The sequence below is a fragment of the Anoplolepis gracilipes genome, chromosome 8, assembly GCF_047496725.1.
Source record: "Anoplolepis gracilipes chromosome 8, ASM4749672v1, whole genome shotgun sequence".
Classification (NCBI taxonomy): domain Eukaryota; kingdom Metazoa; phylum Arthropoda; class Insecta; order Hymenoptera; family Formicidae; genus Anoplolepis; species Anoplolepis gracilipes.
In genome coordinates this window covers 9,409,698-9,429,514 of record NC_132977.1, presented here as the reverse complement: position 1 = coordinate 9,429,514, position 19,817 = coordinate 9,409,698, and the positions used below count along the sequence as shown (strand labels likewise).

General features: G+C 29.1%; 5 protein-coding genes across 11 annotated transcripts; 2 read left to right on the top strand and 3 right to left on the bottom strand.

Moving 5' to 3' along the window:
- The first annotated feature begins 364 nt into the window (after positions 1 to 364).
- Positions 365 to 5,823, top strand: Znt63c (solute carrier family 30 member 1). Of its 4 annotated transcripts, none has more exons than XM_072898238.1 (9): positions 365 to 569; positions 1,266 to 1,336; positions 1,788 to 1,973; positions 2,080 to 2,302; positions 3,262 to 3,523; positions 3,615 to 3,732; positions 3,839 to 4,054; positions 4,370 to 4,480; positions 5,074 to 5,823. In XM_072898238.1, exons 3-9 carry the CDS (start codon positions 1,797 to 1,799, stop codon positions 5,281 to 5,283), a joined length of 1,317 nt encoding a protein of 438 aa, XP_072754339.1. In that variant the 5' UTR covers positions 365 to 569; positions 1,266 to 1,336; positions 1,788 to 1,796; the 3' UTR covers positions 5,284 to 5,823. The 4 variants fall into 4 exon arrangements, with proteins under 4 accessions (XP_072754339.1, XP_072754340.1, XP_072754341.1 ...); XM_072898240.1 differs by lacking the exon at positions 365 to 569 and adding an exon at positions 4,554 to 4,716 and having other exon boundaries at positions 880 to 1,336; positions 5,074 to 5,215; XM_072898239.1 differs by lacking the exon at positions 1,266 to 1,336.
- A 679-nt stretch (positions 5,824 to 6,502) lies between these two features.
- LOC140668914 (inactive CLIP domain-containing serine protease A3) lies at positions 6,503 to 9,511 on the bottom strand. Its single transcript, XM_072898248.1, has 6 exons — positions 8,703 to 9,511; positions 8,298 to 8,386; positions 7,849 to 8,081; positions 7,482 to 7,700; positions 7,023 to 7,221; positions 6,503 to 6,908 (listed from the first exon to the last, which is right to left on the bottom strand). Exons 1-6 carry the CDS (start codon positions 8,791 to 8,793, stop codon positions 6,750 to 6,752), a joined length of 990 nt encoding a protein of 329 aa, XP_072754349.1. The 5' UTR covers positions 8,794 to 9,511; the 3' UTR covers positions 6,503 to 6,749.
- A 253-nt stretch (positions 9,512 to 9,764) lies between these two features.
- Positions 9,765 to 11,879, bottom strand: Pex16 (peroxisomal biogenesis factor 16). Of its 2 annotated transcripts, none has more exons than XM_072898242.1 (5): positions 11,769 to 11,879; positions 11,226 to 11,472; positions 10,860 to 11,136; positions 10,353 to 10,456; positions 9,765 to 10,268 (listed from the first exon to the last, which is right to left on the bottom strand). In XM_072898242.1, the coding sequence occupies exons 2-5, from the start codon at positions 11,426 to 11,428 to the stop codon at positions 10,013 to 10,015; spliced, it is 840 nt and encodes a 279-aa protein (XP_072754343.1). In that variant the 5' UTR covers positions 11,429 to 11,472; positions 11,769 to 11,879; the 3' UTR covers positions 9,765 to 10,012. The 2 variants fall into 2 exon arrangements, with proteins under 2 accessions (XP_072754343.1, XP_072754342.1); XM_072898241.1 differs by lacking the exon at positions 11,769 to 11,879 and adding an exon at positions 11,568 to 11,762.
- A 255-nt stretch (positions 11,880 to 12,134) lies between these two features.
- LOC140668398 (lysoplasmalogenase TMEM86A) lies at positions 12,135 to 16,355 on the top strand. Its single transcript, XM_072897378.1, has 6 exons — positions 12,135 to 12,376; positions 14,594 to 14,757; positions 14,877 to 15,070; positions 15,151 to 15,266; positions 15,459 to 15,569; positions 15,721 to 16,355. The coding sequence occupies exons 1-6, from the start codon at positions 12,356 to 12,358 to the stop codon at positions 15,823 to 15,825; spliced, it is 711 nt and encodes a 236-aa protein (XP_072753479.1). The 5' UTR covers positions 12,135 to 12,355; the 3' UTR covers positions 15,826 to 16,355.
- A 210-nt stretch (positions 16,356 to 16,565) lies between these two features.
- Positions 16,566 to 18,908, bottom strand: LOC140668397 (3-oxoacyl-[acyl-carrier-protein] reductase FabG-like). 3 transcript variants are annotated; one of them, XM_072897377.1, is made up of 5 exons: positions 18,780 to 18,908; positions 18,581 to 18,684; positions 17,946 to 18,268; positions 17,651 to 17,852; positions 16,567 to 17,545 (listed from the first exon to the last, which is right to left on the bottom strand). In XM_072897377.1, exons 3-5 carry the CDS (start codon positions 18,266 to 18,268, stop codon positions 17,303 to 17,305), a joined length of 768 nt encoding a protein of 255 aa, XP_072753478.1. In that variant the 5' UTR covers positions 18,581 to 18,684; positions 18,780 to 18,908; the 3' UTR covers positions 16,567 to 17,302. The 3 variants fall into 3 exon arrangements, with proteins under 3 accessions (XP_072753476.1, XP_072753478.1, XP_072753477.1); XM_072897376.1 differs by having other exon boundaries at positions 16,568 to 17,545; positions 18,550 to 18,684; XM_072897375.1 differs by lacking the exons at positions 18,581 to 18,684; positions 18,780 to 18,908 and adding an exon at positions 18,514 to 18,534 and having other exon boundaries at positions 16,566 to 17,545.
- Positions 18,909 to 19,817: the final 909 nt, after the last annotated feature.

Below are 19,817 nucleotides of genomic sequence, written 5' to 3'. Positions count from 1 at the left end.
AACAATGGCTATGCGTTCCAAAATGCACTGTCAAAATTATTAGATTAAGCATCGACAAAATATTATTAAAGACCGCCCACCTTACATCAATTTTTTATTATCTATAAATTATCAAATAAATCAATATCTACTACGAAAAAACGTAGCAATAGAATGTATTTATATCACATTTATATATATGATATCTCAATTTCGTATACATTATATCAAATTCGTCTAGATATATCGGCGAACGATTTAGATTATATATCGCGATGCTATTGGTCGAGGCTGGAATCCTATCGGTGTTTTGCAACGTCCAACATCTATCGAAGTTTCATTAATCATGATACGCGAGATGGGACAAGGAAAGAGGAAAGGAAGATCAGTATAGGAAGCGCCGTAGATTATCGTTGTTGTGTGCCTTGCTCGTACCTGCCTGCTAGCGATGCGTTTTACGCGTACGCATGATCGCACAACGGAACATGTCCAGAAACGTTCTCTACATGCCGTATTTAATTAGTGCGACTTGATACACGATCGTGACGGACGAACGCGGTGAACGGACGCGACGAATTTCGCTCCGGCAGGTAAGAGTGCAAGGAGAACGCGCCCTTTTTTTTCCCTTTAACGCGATAATTTTGCTTCGATATATAATATATACATCACTCCGAAGAGCACTGATGAGATATTATTAAAGACCGTCGACCCTGAATCAATTCTCGTGATTATTAATTGAATTCGGAGATAATTCAAGAGCACTGTGATCGTACATTATATCGTTTTCTCCACGTTATACGCACGGAGAAAATAAAAATACTCGATACATTTTATATACAAATATATATATATATATATACATATAAACGATAAAATAGAAATAAAATATATGTATTATATATAATATGACATGTTATAGAAAAAAAAGAGACGTATGATTTATATCGACACAAAATCGGCATGATCGTAAAATATTACTGCATTACACGTATACATATTTGACACTTGACACATGACTAAATTCAAGTTTAAATATTATGTTAATGCCCGAAAAAACGGTCGATAATGTCCATGTTCCACCTTATCCCCCCGTAATGTCTAATTGTTCCTCGTCAGGGCCGGCAGTCGTTTATCGCAATCTCGTCGGTGCCCGGAGCTTTTTCGTGGTGTATGATCTTTTCCGCACGATGATTCACATAACGCTTTCTTGTTACCCTGCCGTGATTCATATTCGTCCCTCTTTTTCTCTCTTTCTTGTTATTGGATTTATGGGGAATGGATATAAGGAAATTGCTGTAACGTGCGATGACTTGAAGCACACGTAACGCGCGACCTCGTCATCCTCGATCCTCGTTAAGTAAGTGAGAATCGCTTCTATTCCGTATATAATATAATTGTTAATATCTTATTCGGTGCATTATTATTTCTCACGTTACAGAGGAGGATCGCGTCTGAAATTCGCGTAAACAAAGAACATGATAGTGTATCAGAATTCGTTAGATTTTTTATGCTTTGATATAATTCTAGAAATTTTCAATATATTGAAACTAGCTTTTTTTCTGAGAAAACAACGCTTTTATAATCGATGTTATCTTTTCAATTGGATTAGTTGACTAGATTAACTGTTTTGTAAAAAAAAATATATTTCCTATAGCAGTACATTATTATTTTAGTAATGACAAAGTTATTCAACCATATATTCTTCTTCACAAATTTTTTACAATTCCACAAATTATTATAAAGTGAGGTACATTATATATATATATATATATATATATATATATATACACACATTTATATCTTTTCAGGTTTACACAATGGGTCGCTATACAGGAAAAAAATGTCGTCTTTTGACAATGTTATGGCTGACAGCTTTATTTTTTTTAGTGGAAATTGTAGTTGGTTATGTAACCAATTCAATGGCTTTAATAGCGGACAGTTTTCACATGCTATCAGATGTAGCCGCTTTGGTAGTGGCATTTCTTTCGGTAAAGGTAAGCTCTGAAATTGCCTTTAGTTATATTGAAAAATCCAGTCATTAAATCTTTATTATGTAACGATATTGTGTCTCGATAGTTTATAAGCTCTTTTATATTGCAGATGTCGCCGAAAAAATGGTCCAAGAATACCTTTGGTTGGGCCAGAGCAGAGGTATTAGGAGCCTTAGTAAATGCTGTGTTCTTGGTCGCTTTATGTTTTAGTATTACTGTGGAGGCATGTAAGAGATTCATTGAGGTAGAAGAAATACACGAAGCCAAACTACTTGTGGCAGTTGGAGCACTTGGTTTGCTGGTGAATGTGATAGGTTTATGTTTATTCCATGGTGAGTATACCTGCTTATATATCACACAATGAGCTTTATTTGTTTTTAATAAAGCTTAAAAGAACTTAAAATCTATATAAATGTAACATTTAAATTGATGCAGAGATATATGTTTTTACTTGAAAGATGTTCAGTCAACATAATATAAAAAGATCTTTAGAGAAGAAAAAAATATTCACATATTGATATTAATTTTCTATAGAAATTGCTATTACTTTTCTGCTGTTAGATTAATATTATTTGAAATATTTAGTGTTTTATCTTAAGTACTATTCTTCATATCTAATATCTTAATATCTTAATGATGCTCGTGGTTAACGATATTTTTGCAAGTTGCTGTTTGTATAAAATTCTTTGTCCAATATTTTCATTTTGATGTTATCTTATTATCAATGCTCAAGAGATTTTATCTCAAGATAAAAATTTGATTATCCAATATCTATATTCAGAGATGGACGAAAGTATTAAAGCAGCAAAATATGTAAAGTGAAATTTCTCTAGATACGACAAAAATAAAATTTCTATAAAGTTCTGTTATGAAATGTATTATTGAGTTTATACTTCAAAAGATTGCAGTTATAAATTCGAGTTATATAAATGTTAAAAAATCACTGCTCAATAACATCTAATAAATCAATTTCATTAGCTTTATTAATGTATTACTAAATCACAATTGAGTACTCGGAAAACATTTAGCTATTTGAATAAGCACATACTGATAATATTAAAAAGAAAATATTTTATTTTATCAAACAAAATATTGATTAATCTTATAACTAATACATTCAATATTTTATATCTGTAACAAAGAAAATAAGGATTAGCTACAACTTTTTTTCTGTTCGTTTTTAATTAATTAATCTTGATTAAATTTATATCATGCACATTTTATATATAATAGATAAGAAATTAATCTGCTTTACCGATATAATGTACAAATATTTACAATATAATTGTAGAACACGGAAGTGCTCATGGTCATTCACATGGTATATCTCGAAGTCATAACAGACTGAGTACTTTAGTAGGTACAGACGACAATGAAAATGACGAAACTTATAGACCTTCGACACCCCAAGTAAAACGAGCGCATGGTCATACTCACGATGCGAGTCAGATGAACATGCGAGGAGTATTTCTTCATGTACTTTCAGATGCATTAGGGTCTGTTATTGTCATTGTATCTGCCCTCATTGTGTGGCTTACAAAGTGGAAATATCGGTGATTATATGCTTTGTGTATTTTATGTACGAGTTTAATACTTTAATAGTAAAATTCATATTAATTTCTAAATATTCTTTTACTTTCATAGATTTTACATTGATCCTGCACTGTCGCTCTTATTAGTCATTCTTATTCTGCGTTCAGTGTGGCCGTTACTCCAAGAATCAGCTTTAATTCTACTACAGACTGTGCCAACACACATTCAGGTAATACTTTGTTGATTTTCGGTATAGTTTAGTAAGATTTGAGATTTATATATAATTTATCAAAATTATTATATATATATAATTTATCAAAATTTATTTAATGCAGGTCGATGCTATACAACAACGTCTACTAGAAAATGTAGACGGAGTATTAGCTGTACACGAATTCCATGTATGGCAATTAGCTGGTGATCGTATTATAGCTAGTGCGCACATAAGATGTAGAAATCTTTCGGAATATATGAAAATCGCCGAACAAGTTAAGGAATTTTTCCATAACGAGGGTATACACTCTACGACTATTCAACCAGAATTTATTGATGTAAGTAAAAATGTTACAAAATTTGTAAAAACATTGCAGCAAAAAAGAAACTGAGAGAATAATAAAAATGCATGCAACTTTTTATTACAAGCAAATACAAAGATTTAAGATTTGGATAATTGTGAATTTCGATTAGAAAGTTCTGTTCATGAATCACACGTATGGTGATATTAAAACAGAATCTTTTGTCTAGCGTCAATGATGCACGAAGTCTACAGTCACCAAACTAACACTATTGTACACGCGACTCACAAATGACTCTTTAGTTTTACATATATTACTCTAACTACTTTATAATCTTTTCTATTATTCTAGTATCATTCTAATAGCGAAATTAAAGAGACTCCCACGGAAGATTGCGTGTTGGATTGTCCAAAGACTGATAAGCCGTGCAATCATGCGACGTGCTGTGGTCCTTCCAAACAAGTAAGTACCATGTTTCATTCATGATTTTATTATCGTACATTGCTCATCACGTTTATTTCGCTCGATGCTCTAGTATAATGTGGAGAAAGATACAAATCCTCGATCTACGTGTTCTAAATCAAAGTACCTCGGACGATGCTTAGAAGGAATAAAATCAGAATCAAATACGACTATAGATCGCGACAGCAGTTCATCTACTACATCTGATATAAATTCTATATTTCATCCATTTGAAAGTACAGTTATCTTTCATTATATACAAACAATTTTTTAATGAAATTTTATTTCACAAGAATTACTAAGTATCTTTGTTTTTTTATGTCTACATTCAAATTGCTAAATTTATCTAATTTCGAAATTCAAAATCAGATTGTAGCTGATTGGTAAAATTAGTATATTGTCAATAAATTCTATAATAAATTCTATTTTTATATTTATTCGAAATGAGATGAAAAAGTGATATGCATTGTATTTATTGAGATGTTAGGAGGTAAATATCATCTATATCATACAATTTTTTTCATATTTTGCTCTAGCTTTACAGGTAAGATGTGTAAAATAGTTTTTTATAAACGTTAACTTATACAATACAGGGTCGTGAAACTCCTTCACCTGGAGAGACACCATATATGTGCAGACAACGTAATAGCCTGGCACGTTCAACAGGCTCTATAGGAGGAACAGAGCAACAAGAAGTGAATGAAATGGAACGCGGACATTTGCTATCACTGCCCGTCTCGCATCCCACTTCGTTCCACTCCGTCCAAGTTCCCCATCCTCACGTTAATGCACCAGTTGTCTAAGGTCCCTTTGCATTATCAAATATCTACCTCCATAGAAAAATATGCGGCGCGTCACGATTTATTGTACAAATACAATAAATGAGTATATCTATATAGAATTCATTAGTATCAGCAATTGATGGCAGAGGTTGAATGAACGTTTTGCAATCGCATTAGTTATAGCTTATAATAAATTTTATTTCAAAATTTCTCTCAAATTTTTTAATATAGCGAACAATCTCTTTTAGCTTCTAATCTTTGCCATCAATTTACTTATAAATAAATAAGATATTTGATAATTAAATGCCAAAGGCATATTAATACCAAATATATTATATGCGTTACATAACTCTGATATAAATAAGATGTCGAAGTTATTCTAGATTTCTTGAAAAATCCCAGAATTACAAGGCGCTTCGAATGTTCAATGCATAATTTATCACAAAAAATATAGGACTTGTAATCTATTAAGTATTGTTTAAATCTCACTTATATACACTCACATATAAGTTGTACATTGATTTATACTTATAAAAACTTTGCGAAACTCTTTATTTATATATATATATATATATATATATATATATATATATATATATAAACATACATACATATATATATATATATAATTTTTATTGTGTTAATATTATAACATACAGTTTTATAAAATAGTATACAAATTTATAAGTGAGAGTACCAAATCTCTTCATTATACTGTGTATTTTTTCCATGTAATTCTTAAATATTAAGTCTGTATATTTTTTATGTATTGTCAATTTGAATAATTACAAGGAAACTAAAAACTGAATGTAATGATTAATTGCTTATGTATATATGTAATCTCACATGTAATATTTTATTTACAATTTTTAAATTTATAAGGGAAAAAGTATATTATACTAATTTTCTTGGTTTTAACACTTTTTCATATATAAAAGTTTATAACAATAGTATTATAAAAAACAGAAAATTAAACATAAAGCAGTTTTTTATTGATAATTCTTTTGTTTGTAGTTTTCCTTGAGACTAGAAACTAGAATAAAAGTTATTTCAATTTATAATGTCAATCAATGTCGACTTTCTTTTACTTTTTTTTATATCTACTAACGGTTATTTTGATAGAATAAATGACTACACTGTGTACTGTGACATTTAATAGGTACTTGTCTTTATAAAACTTTTATTTCTTTAATATACAAGTTAATACGAAAATATAAATTAATAATTCGCACTAATTTGTTATTTTCAATGTTCAGTAAAATGTCGATTCAAGATATACTGTTCTTAATTTAACCACATTGTTACAATTTAACCATTACAATTTTTTAATAATATACATCATTCACAATTCAATATTAATTAATACATTTTTATAATGTAGAAAATCTATTATCTATATTAATGTGTCTGTGTTCAGTTCTCTGACAATAATTATGTGGAAAAAAAAATATATATATATCTTACAAATATATGAGTTTCCACATGATCTACGTCATTTGTTGCGTGATCCAAGGAAGAAAGAAAGGCACACTAGTGTACACACCGGGTACTCCTCCATCTGCGCAGCCTATACCCCATATTACCAGCCCAATAACTTGAAAAGACCCGTTACTCATCGAACACACTAGTGGTGAACCTCCATCGCCCTTTAAAAGAAAGGATTTATAATTATGATTTAATGATACTGCTCTAGATTGATTACTGAACAAATACTACATTAATATAAACAAGAGGTAATGTGTGTATAACAATTCTCTTACAGTGCATGCATCTTTGCCCGCTTCTCCTCCGGCACACATAGCACTGTTGTCCAGAACGAACCAGTCACCAAGTCTCGTCTTACGAAGACGGGTTTGACAATCCGTCTGATTCCGCAGAACTACGTCTACCTCTTTCAGAATATTTTGGAACGTTCCGCTGGGTCCAAAAGCGTTCTTTCCCCAACCCGTTACCCAACATCTTTAAAATATTAATATTGTAATATTAATCGCGTTATCATATTATTTATGAAAAAATTATATTGCAAAATTAGAATACATTTTCTGATACTCTTAGCAAAATGCTAGAGATATAAATTATGAATATAATTATGATAATTGAAGTACAAAAGCATGCAAAAGTTCACATTACGTATTTGTTGATAAATTAAAGAAGATTCATCTAGAGAAAATTATATGTAAAACATTAAATATTGCGAAAATATTAATTGTAATACGTACTGTGTTCCCACAGCTGCTGGTACATATGGCAAACACGCTGTATTAATATTAGGATTAGTTGCAATTGGAGCAGCCGAGCTTAGTTTAAGTACTGCTATATCGTTATGAAGGTTTCCCGAAGTGTAGTTTGGATGCAGAGTAACTTTTGAAATAGAAATATCTACAGAAGTAGGAGATTTAGCATCCCACACGCCCAACTTCGCTTTGATTTCATCGTTTCTGTTACATGTTTAATAAGTATATATTATGACAAAAAATACGATAAAATTAATACATTGTACATTGTGTTGATAATACAGGAAATTAATCTCTCTTTAAAATCTTCAAAAATCTATATATTTATATTACTTATATTATTATTACTTACCCGTAACCCGCTACTTTATGAGCGGCGGTAAGGACATACATTGGATCGATAAGTACTCCACCTCCGAGATAATCGTTAGTGTTTTTAGTTGTAATGGCCACTTGCCAGGGATATGCACCAGGAGCAGCTTGTCCTGGGGGATGTGGAACAGATGGTACTTTTCGAATACCGCAAGAAGCACTGTTTCCAGATGTTGTGCAACAGTACACTTGTCCAGAGGGACAAGTTGTTCCCTAAAAATAAAGTTTTATATTATAAAATGATTAGTATAAAAAATTATACCATAAAATGATTAATATAAGAAATATTAAATAATATATATAATTATCACATTTTTATAGAATTTTTACATAGACTTGATAATTATAATTTTTTTGCTAGATATATAAATATTTCGTAATAGTATTAATTTTTTATTTTTTTATTAATAAACAAATATCACATATTACCGTATTCACGATTCTGATGTCAAAACCACTACCCGAAGGACAAGTGGTTCCAGAATAGCACAGACATGGTCCATTATTCACAATAGCAGCTGTAAAAGAAAATAAAATATATGTCAGACAACATTATTAGATTAACTCATAACATAAATTAAACTAAGTGAAATGTACTAAATTAAAATAAATTTTTTAATGTTTAGAAATTTTTTGTACTGGATGATATAATTAGATGATTATAAATTCAAATACTCTCTCTCAAATATCATCAACAATACTTATCAGATTACATTTAATAATTATATAATTTGTCATTTGCATTATTTCGTTACTACTTTTTTGATATCATGTATCTCTTGTTAATAATATATTATGCATTGTCTTATAATAATAGTATAATAGACTACATACTTGTCGCCCTAGGAGCAGTCTCAAAATTCATCTGTGCACATATTTGCTGCAACAATTGACACAAGAATAAAAAAGGCAAGATGCTATTCATTTCAAAGACTTCGAAATTACTGAGAATCAATTGTACAGTCTATAAGTGACACAACAAATAAAACACGGAGACCGTAACTCATGGACTTATATATACGTATACATAAATATGATATAATGAATGACCTTTCGCGACGAATTAAAAATGTTTCTGGGTAAAGATATCTGATGCGACATGTAGTCCCCCTCCGAGTTATCACGTGTAAAATATCTAGCACAACGTAATAAAAAAGAGAAGTAAATTGTTTCCGATTATAATTATATTAGTATGTATATAATAATAGCAAGTGTAGCACAGCGTAACCAGCGTAATAATGCTCGGTGGTATTCCCAACAGTTCGGAACAGTCGTGCGTCCAGAGGCAAGGTGCAGAGAGACAAGGTCATCCCCGTTTCATTGGCAAATAAGCGTCGAAGGTCAATAATCATCCGTGCGAGCAGATCGTGAATCATGCATCGCTGACTTCATTCAACGTTATGTGTTTAAAAAAACACATTGTTGCAGGAAACAATATTTCATAATCACTGACAAATTATCTTCGGGTCTTGCACTTGACATGTATAGTGACAAAAGAATTGTTGCATGAATGATAAATATTACAGCAGAAATATTTTTACAAAAGCAATATCCTCTGCATATTCTATGTGCAGTATTTTTAACTTTCAAATGTATTCAAGAACTGAAAATTCTTTTAAAGTTTTTGAAAAGTCTAAAAATTTTTTTGTCAACTTGATGCAAAACTGAGAAATGTAAAAATAAATATAATATATAGTTTCACCAATTATCGACAGAATATAATAAAATTATCTAAGTCAAAAAACAGATTGTAATGAACAAGAAATCTATTAAAATATTTGAAATATGTCCGTCTTCGCATTTTTTTGCTTCACACTTGTGCATCAACAGCTGGTAATAAATTAAATTAATTAATACTGTTTAAAGAGAAAATATTATGAGACTACTTTATAAAAATGCCCTTCATAATTACAATTTATTTCTAAATTAGTAAAATAAAAAATATATCAAATGTGATTACAAATCTTTCAAAATCCTTTAAAATTCATAGTGAAACAACAAAGAAATATAAAAATATTCATGTAATTGTTCGATTATTCACGAATTACGGAATGCTTAGATTATAATACAATTTTTATATTTGTGCGGCGAGTTCTACTTACACATGTATTTTTTAACTTACTTATAATTAGCACTCACATGAGTTAACGCGACCACATATAAAAATACATACTCTGCATGTATGGCAGATTCTTTTTAACAGCGTTTGTCAATAAGTTGGCGAATGGTATAGAGGTAGATAATGCGTTAAGCAATGCATTTATCTTAACGCGACTGTACTTGTCGTAAAACGGCGATCTTAAAATGTACAGTAACAAACTTAACTTTCGTCGCACGAGTTCTTCTTCTTCTTCTTTACTGAATAATGCCTTTGGAGCACAGCGAGTAAAAATATTCAAACTGTATACAAACAATATAATAACTCAATTAAATAGAAAAAAATCACAATTTATCAATTATGTATGTTCAATATGTTATAATTACCTGACTACATCAATAATAAATGATAGCATCCATGGTGGCCATTGTGTTTTGTTATTAATATACATACAGCCAAGATGAAGCAACGGTTTCGTCACATAAAGAGTCTAGAAGATGTATTTTGTTACAGCATGTCTTATTAATATTATTGTATGATTATAAAAAGGATAGAGTAAATTTCAAAAATATAGCAGAAATAATACATGAAATTAAAAAATAATAAAATTGCAAAAGAATAAAATAAAACTAATAATAATAAAGTATATGATAATAATAATAATAAAGAACTTATATAAGTTTTCACAATAGGACAATAACTTAATTCTTTTACATCTATATTTCTTTTTGTTGAAAAAAAACTCATACTAATTTTTCATACTCATTTTTTTTTAATTTTAATAAATTTCAATATAAATTAAAATATAGCAGTTTAATTTCTCATTATTAGAACATCTACCATTAATAGTCTATTACACATATAAGATATTATAATACTAAATTTTAACCAACCTCAGCTAATTTAAATATTTTCTCAGATTCCTGATTCTCAGTTAAGTTTTTATTTTTATCTGTGTTAGAAGGCAAAGCTTTCCATGTTCGTATTTCTATAGGAACTGAATGTTTTATACTTCTAACAACAGTGCCTGATCTTTTCAGCGTAAATCCTTCCTTTGACTGTATACTGTCAACCACTTTGTTGAATTTTTCTCTGTTAAGCGGTGGTGTTGCAGGACTCTTTGTTATGCGTTCCTTATACACATGAATTGATAACAGTCGCAATATGGTCCTATACAAAATAAATATATAATTATATATAAAATGAAATGCAATATATTAAGGTTTGTGTTTACAAAAAAAGGAATGCAAAACACTTACTTGAACAATTGTATAGTTATGATTATCAACCACTTTCCCTTTGCACCCCACAACTTTTCAGCTGACACCTCAAGCAATGTTTCAATATATTCCACCACAGTCAACCAAATCTTAATTTTCGATTCAAAATGAGGTATCTTCAGATCTTTACATTTGCTACTATACATAAGTAAATCATTGCACAGCACAATTAAATTTGGCATAGAGTAAATTAATTCTACAGCCAAACTCGAATTGCGCAACTGTCCTATAAACAAAAAGAAACAATAAGTTTAGCGTCGAATATACCTGGCAGAAAAAAATAGTAATATAACATAGTTGAAAACTCTTCTCTTTTCTAACCAAAACTGAAATAAGATAAACATCTGACAGTAGCCTCAATATCTGACAGCAAGTGTGGATTAGCTACAATCCACTTCTTGTAAGATGTCAATAGATTATTCAACGTGGAATTGACACAATTCGCCATTTTATTATTTAATATTTTATGTCAGATTCTTATGACTTGCAAAAAAAGTTCTGCTTATTTTATTACATACATACGTAAAAATATAAATTATTTAGCATCAAGTGCCGTATATTCGATTACATATCGATTTCTAAATCGATTTTAAAACGAAATTCGATTTCTTTCACGCGCGCCATAAATATATGCACATATGTCAGAGTAGAGTTCTAAATAATATTATTATTGATAAGAATATTATATATTTGATAATATCTGATATGTAATATTATTATTTAGGACTCTATGCTAGAGAGTATCCTCCATTCTTCAAATTGGATGCGTGATTGGTTCTTGCACATACGTATTCTTGCGCATACAAGTTCATCTATGCAAAGTCTATGGTCGTAACCAACATTGAAAAACGATTTCATTGACATAGATTATCCTCGGGTTGGCTATACTGCTGATGATAATCGACTGTCCGCTGGTGTTTGCAATTAGCCGGTGACAGCGATGCGCGTGTGTGCGTGTAACGCGGATACATATATCGAAAAGCGTCATATAAATAAGCAGCGAGTTTGTGAACGATAGCATTTGCGGGTCTGCTCGCATTCGGTCGATCTGTCAACGATTCGGGCGGCCATCGCTTGTATTGTTTTTGCGGTGCCCTTCAACCGAAAAGATGTCATCGCCTACACAAGTGGTAAGGTGACGGAAGTTGCGTTGACAGGATTTGTTTACACTGACACACGACGTATCACTCACTTTCCTTTCACATTTCTTTGTTACTCTTATTTTCTCTTCCGATTAAGTCATGTCAATCATTGTGTGTTTCGTCATTGTCTTTTTCCATTCAAAATAAAACTACTAGGTATTTACTCTCTTTTCTCTTCTTTGTTCCGAATCGCATAATAAGCGACTAATCCTTTGTTTGATTAATTGTGTATTCGAGTGAACAATGAATTTTAATAATTAAACGAATTTATTTTATATATATATATATATATATATATATATATATAACAATCAGAAAAAATTGATATAGTTAAATATTCAATTTAGATATATTTTGCAGTATATAAAATATTATATATTTTGTATAAAAAAAAATCTATCAAGAAGTTTTTTTAATGCAAACGAAAAATATATACACATATATAAATTGAAAATAATTACATATATAAAATCCTTTTATATGTTGTGTGCACACAAATGCACAAAAATTATCTTTTTTTATCTTCTTTTCAGAAAATAAAAAAAAAATAACTATACTTCTTTATAACACATATATATATATATACACACACACACACACACACAAACACATACATAATAAAAAGTTTATAATTTTTAACATTACATACAATTTTTAAAAAAATATATATATATAATTTTAATTGTATATTAAAAATTAATATATATATATATATATATATATATATATATATATATATTAAAAAAAGATCATATATACTTCTTATAGAAAATTCATTAATTTTTTTATAATTTAAAATTATTTTTTGTTTTGTAAGCCAGTTAAACTCCATCAAGTTATTTTTCAGTGTTTTAACTAATAACTAGGTAACTAAATTATGTACTTATTAAGGCAAGGAAAACAGTATAATATTGATCAGACATAAATGGCAAAAAAACAAGAATTTCCACATTACATATTTCCTGTTTTATTTCTTAAAGATCAATCTAATGCAGTTGTTATTGTAATAACATGCTATTAGAGAAACTACCAGATTGGAATAAAGTGACTACTCTATATCAAAGACTATTGTGCATCCTGATGGTACCAGTATTAGATAATGTACTATCACATAACTGGCTAGATTAAGTCAATGATTAGGCTTCAATGACTATGGATAGATTTCTTTACATGCGTTGTTGTTAGCTGAATTTCAAAAATGAAAAATAATTTATCCTAAAATATTTTGCTGAATGTCTGAATATTTATTTTGACAATGCATAATGTGTGAATGTATATCTCAATCTTTTTCCAAAAATACACACATATGAGAAAATGTGTTGATAATATGATATTAAATAAAAGAATATTAAGCTCATATAATAATCATTAAATAAAAAATATATTAAACTTGTAATAATCATGTTAAAAGCTGTTACTAAAAAATGGTTATACACAAAAAAATAAATTATATATATAGAAAACTAAATATAGAGAGAAAAAGTAAATATAATTATTCTCTTTTCCTTTCTATTTAGTTTCCTATTTTTACATATAGATTATTTAATTTATTTAAAAAAAATTTTTTTGAATTTACTGATTTTATACGAAGTGTTTAATTATCAAACTTAATACGTCATGATAAATCAAAGATAAAAAATGTTTACAATATGTTTTTAAAACATATTTTTACTTCATTTAGTATCACTAAATTATCTCTCTTTTGGACTTAATAGATAAGTTATCTTAAAATAACAGCTTTATTATTAAAAAACGAGACATTAATTTTGAATAAAAAAATAAGCAACTATCAACTTGGCGAATAAGATCCAGACGCGGATGTTAATGCGTAAATTTCGTGGAAATTAATTTTTTTTTTCCGCGAAAATTGCAACGTGCACAGGACATATATTTTACTTAGTGTATTTACCAAGAAATAGATTCTCATTTTTTAGAATTTTATAAACCCTGGGCGTCTGGGTCTTATTCGCCAAGTTGATAGTTGCTTGTTTGTAAATATTAACAGCCTTAAATTCGAAATATTAAAAAAAAATAATCAAATTAAAATTCTCTAATACATGTACATTAGTAAATTCATTATACAATTTTTTCTCGTTTTTTATGTAAATAAGTTGATTATATTCTTACTATTTTTATATTTTTTTTATCACATTTAGCAATATAAATTTCTTGATACATAATATCAAGCACACTTTTATGTTTCAGATAAAAAGTATCGGGCCGAAATTGGTACCGTTCTTTAAAAGCGTGTCGGTATATTTTGTATTACTTGCTGAACAGCCATCACTGCTAACGGCATGTTTTAAATGTTTACCGATAATAAGTCTTATTGTTTTCATCCTATTGCACGGGATTAGTTTGTCTAAAGAGTAAGTAAAAAAAATATTCTTACACCTGTGAACATTAATCATATAAATAAACAAAATTTTACTTTGGGACGATTCTTTTGCTTTAACATTACTGACACAAGATTCATTTCTTTTTACAGATACGCCTTCTCCAGGCGTATATTAACGGGGTTGGTGTTTAGTTGCATAGGCGACGCACTGTTAGTGTGGCCTAATTGTTTCACCGCAGGCATGTGTATGTTTGCTATGGCGCAAATTATGTATATAATTGCATTCGGATTCAAACCCTTGAATTTAACACTTGGAGCGATATTGTATATGTGTTGTTCAATTGGTAAGATTAACAAATACAAAGGAGTTTCTAATTCCTTTCAATTATTTAGGTATCAATTGATCAATATAATCATTTTTCAGTCATATACGCTTTAATGCCTGGATTAAGTGGAGTTTTAGCAATAGGAGTGCCAATTTATACAGTATTACTCACTACTATGGCATGGAGGGCAATATCAAGAGTACAATTCTTTGGGGTAAATTTATACAATATAAATAATATAAATTACGGAAATAATTCATATTTAATAATTTCTGTTTTGTTTCCATAATATTGTGATATTAATCATTTCTCTAATAACTTTCGATCTTTACTTGAATACTTGTAATATCGGCATTCATTTTTGTATAATCGTCACACGCGAGAGATTAATCATGCTATTTATTAGGAATTATGGACATGGACTAAATTGTGCAGTTGCATTGGAAGCATATGCTTTGTCATATCTGATACTTTGCTCGGATTTCATTATTTCCACAGTCCATTGCCTTATTCTCAGGTATGTAACAATATCATATGAACATTAACAATATCATTGAATATGCCTCTGAAGAGAGAATGATAGAGATAATATTAATAAATTATATAGAGACGAATATATCATAATTTTGTTGATAAATATATAATTATATTTGATTTTTATTTTATAGATATCTATTATGCTTACATATTACGCTGCGCAATTAGGCATAGCGTTGAGCGCAGTAGATTCGAAAAACAACAGTAATAACAGAGTACCTGTCAGTAAAGGCTGAAATATTCTTAGTTGTTATCTATTGGTAAGAGAGAAAAAAGGAAGAAAATCCATCTGCAGATACAAGAAAAACTTTTTTACGCATCTGCTTTAAATTATGTACATAATTCCAGTAGGAGATTGTTGTGATAATCGTCTTTGACATATTGAATACTTCAGAGCCGTATTATTGAATAAAGAGGCTCAGAGGAGTTTTAGTGATAATTGTACCTTTGACTATAAAAATAGATTTGTATTTTTCTCTTTTTTTATGTAATGCAAAGAAGTGTCCTAGAGATTTCATACTAGAGCCACATTTGTGGTATCCTATTTTTTGTATGTATAATAAAATTAAAAAAAAACCTTTAATATTAAGATCAATATAATAACAAAGAAATATTATATTCTTTTAGAAAAAAAAATTTAACATTTTATGTTTCGACTAAAATAGAGAAATTATTTTATAGTCTTGCTTCTAGAGACTGAAAAGATTTTCAAATGTAAGAGAATAGATTATTCCTATTAAGAGTTTCTTATTCATGCATTTAAAACTAACAAATTATTTTCTCGTATATATATATATATATATATATACTTGGCCAAAATGCAATAGTCTACTTGCGATATAACGCAAATATATTAGATTACTGTTTAAAAAAATGTATACATTACATTATATAACAACTGTAATGTATATCCATTCATGTGATCAATGTTATCATTCTTCAATGTAAATTATCATCTTATGAAGAGTAAGTTATAGTGTAGCTATATATTAATACAATATAGCTATATATAAATTGTACTATAGAAATGTTGTTTATATCTGTATTATGCATTACTGTATATATCATGTCACATGATGTGATTTATATCTTTACTGTAACTTGAATCGTTAACACTGCCATTTTTTTGGCAAAGTAGAAATTAAGCAATTGGTTTGTAGATTCAATTAATGTCTGACAGTTAATTTTTTATTTAAATTTTTTTCTACATAATGAAAAAATATTTATCAACATGACAAGAGAGAGAAAGAGAGAATTCCCCTCACAAATTAAATTTTTATGTTAATATAATATTCTCTTACTCTTTCTGTAAAACTTATATAATTGGAAATGTTATTAAAGTTGTTCGCTCTATACTTTTCACAATGGCGAGTATTGTATAATTACACATCCTTCGGCTGTGCCAGAAAAAAAGTGATTTAAAGATGTTTTTATCCCCTTTCCTTTTATTTTGTTGGATACAAACATTATAACTTTTTTTCACATAAAGAATATAAAAACTAGTATAATATCTGTGCAAGAAGAAAATAGAAAAAGAATATAGAATTATCAACAATTTTGTTGGAAGTAACACTTACCAAGTAGAGTACAAATATATAGATTGATCTCCGTTAATATTAGTATACTGTTGTAAGTACGATACATAATGTATATTGTGTAATGTATATTATGTTAAATATATCATATATTGTTTACACAAAATATGTAAGATTTTTAACGAGGACACATTGCATGTCTACCTCCATCCACAGGTAATGTTGCGCCTGTTATGAAACTGGCGTCGTCGCTCGCTAAAAACGCAATAGTCTTTGCGACTTCTGTAACATCGCCTGTTCTTCCTAGAACATGCGTGTCTTTGCTATGGTCAAAGAAGGCTTTCAACTGCTCTTCATTCATTCCACTAGTACGATGGAGATTTGTTATTACGACACCAGGGTTTACAGCATTCACACGCACCTAGGATATTTTAAAAATAATATGAGACAAAAATAATATTACAATATTAAAAATTATACTAAATTTTCATTTTGTTTGTAAAATTTTGAATATTTTTTTGCATACCTGCTTTGGGCCCAATTCCAAAGCAATACACCGTGTAAATTGATCCACAGCAGATTTACTCATACAATATGCCAGACAACCTGGGAAGGATCGTAATCCAGTTACACTAGAAACATTGACAATATTGCCCTTTGTTTTGATTAAATGTGGCACTGCTAGTGTTGTCAATTGATATACTGAACGAACATTTATATTGAAAACTCTGAAAATACATGTTAATATATTATATTCATATTTTTAAAGTCGAATACACTTTTATTAAATAAAATTGTATGTACATAATTATTAAATATACCTGTCATATTGTTCTAGGCTTGTAGACTCTATAGTACCAGGTTCTAAAACTCCAGCATTATTAATTAATACATCTAGTTTGCCATAATGCTTGACTGTTGAGTCAATAATACTTTTCACATCAGTTTCATTAGTTAGTTCTCCCGTTACGATAAATGGCTTATTGTTAGACTGTTCACATTGCTCGGCTACTTTATTTAAATTATCTTTATTGCGTCCACTTATTGACAGTGATGCGCCAAGCTGAGCCAGGTGAACAGCTGTTGCAGCTCCAATTCCTGAGCTGGCTCCTGTTATCAGAACAACTTTTCCCGTGAACGACATCTAGAATAAATAATATTTAGTAAGCTCTAAAGAAAATTAAAATCCAATCATTATTAAAATTATTATTTCAACGATTATAGTTATAAAAATAATATCGTAAAGACAATAAAACTTCGACAGTTATTGAATTTATTTCTTATACAAAATATTTTGTAGATATAAATGTATTGTATTTCAAATAAAAATTTGTTGTAAATTTTTCTGAAAAAACAGAAAAAAAGACAGAGTGTAGAAGACGAACATACCATCTCTCGTTTCGAGATATGCAAATATATACTTACTTATGTATAATATGCACAACGATATATATACCTTGACACTAGAACTTAAATGATATAGCACGTATATCGTATTTGTTATTTATAATTCGTGATAACCGGTTAAACCTCTTGAATATTTTTTAAGAGCAAGTCACACTATAACACGAATACATGGATTAGTACGATAATATACAATAATAAAAAATAACAAATGGCTTCTAATCTAATGATAAGATTTATATAAGACTTACTGATAAAAATATATCATATTCATATAAAGAGCTAGGTTTTGAGGTTAGGAATTACTACTCTACAAACTCAAATTTTTGACAGAGAAATCTGAGAGAGGTCGCTGTCGTTTTTCATTGATCAGATCTATTTTTCGGTGTGACGATAAAACAACTAGTTGGTTCATGTCTGTGCTAAATATCTCTATATGTAGATTTGAAATGTATAATATTATGGATTTATTAATATATTCCATTACATATTATTTAGATGCACATAATCTTTTTTCATTTTAATACATGTTATGGATAACAAAAGATAGATGTAGAGAAAATAATTTATATGTACGTATAATAATACGAATCATTTTCGTGTATTTTTCAAATTCATCAAATGAATCTAGCACGGACATGAACCAACCGATCATTTTATCGGCACCGAAAAATCGATCTGGCCATGTAGTTCCGCTCTTTCTAAAATGAATCTACATAGTTGGCGTACTGCAAGGAAAAAGCGTCATATGAAAAAGGACGGCCTCTGTCAGACTTCTCTCTGGGTTGTAATTACATATTCCCTTTCTTCTCCTTCCATAAATTCAATTTTTATAAAAAAGATTGTTTAATAAAATCTCTCTCTATGAATAATTTAACAAGAAACAAACAAAGTATCAAGAAAAATATTTTTGGCAACAAAAAGAAGAGTGCAATTAAATTCCAATACTGGAAGATACAGGTGATAATTTTATTAAACTTTTTTGAACATATAGCTGCGAAAAAACGTGATAAAACGGTTAAAAATGCCAAATAGAAAGTTATATGACATCCAATTTGCTAAGAGTGAAAAATGTTCAAACACTTATCTCACTTCAAACGCATTGAATTTTTTGCTATTCTATCTCATATGGAAGATAAACCAATAAGATAATATTATATATATGTGTACATTGTGTATCTCATATATCTCTAAAGAGATAACATTAACAATTATGTTTAATTAGTGCTTTAGGTTGGTTTCTTGATACCGAAAGTTGAGGAGAGAGAACATTTTTAGAGAAATTTTTT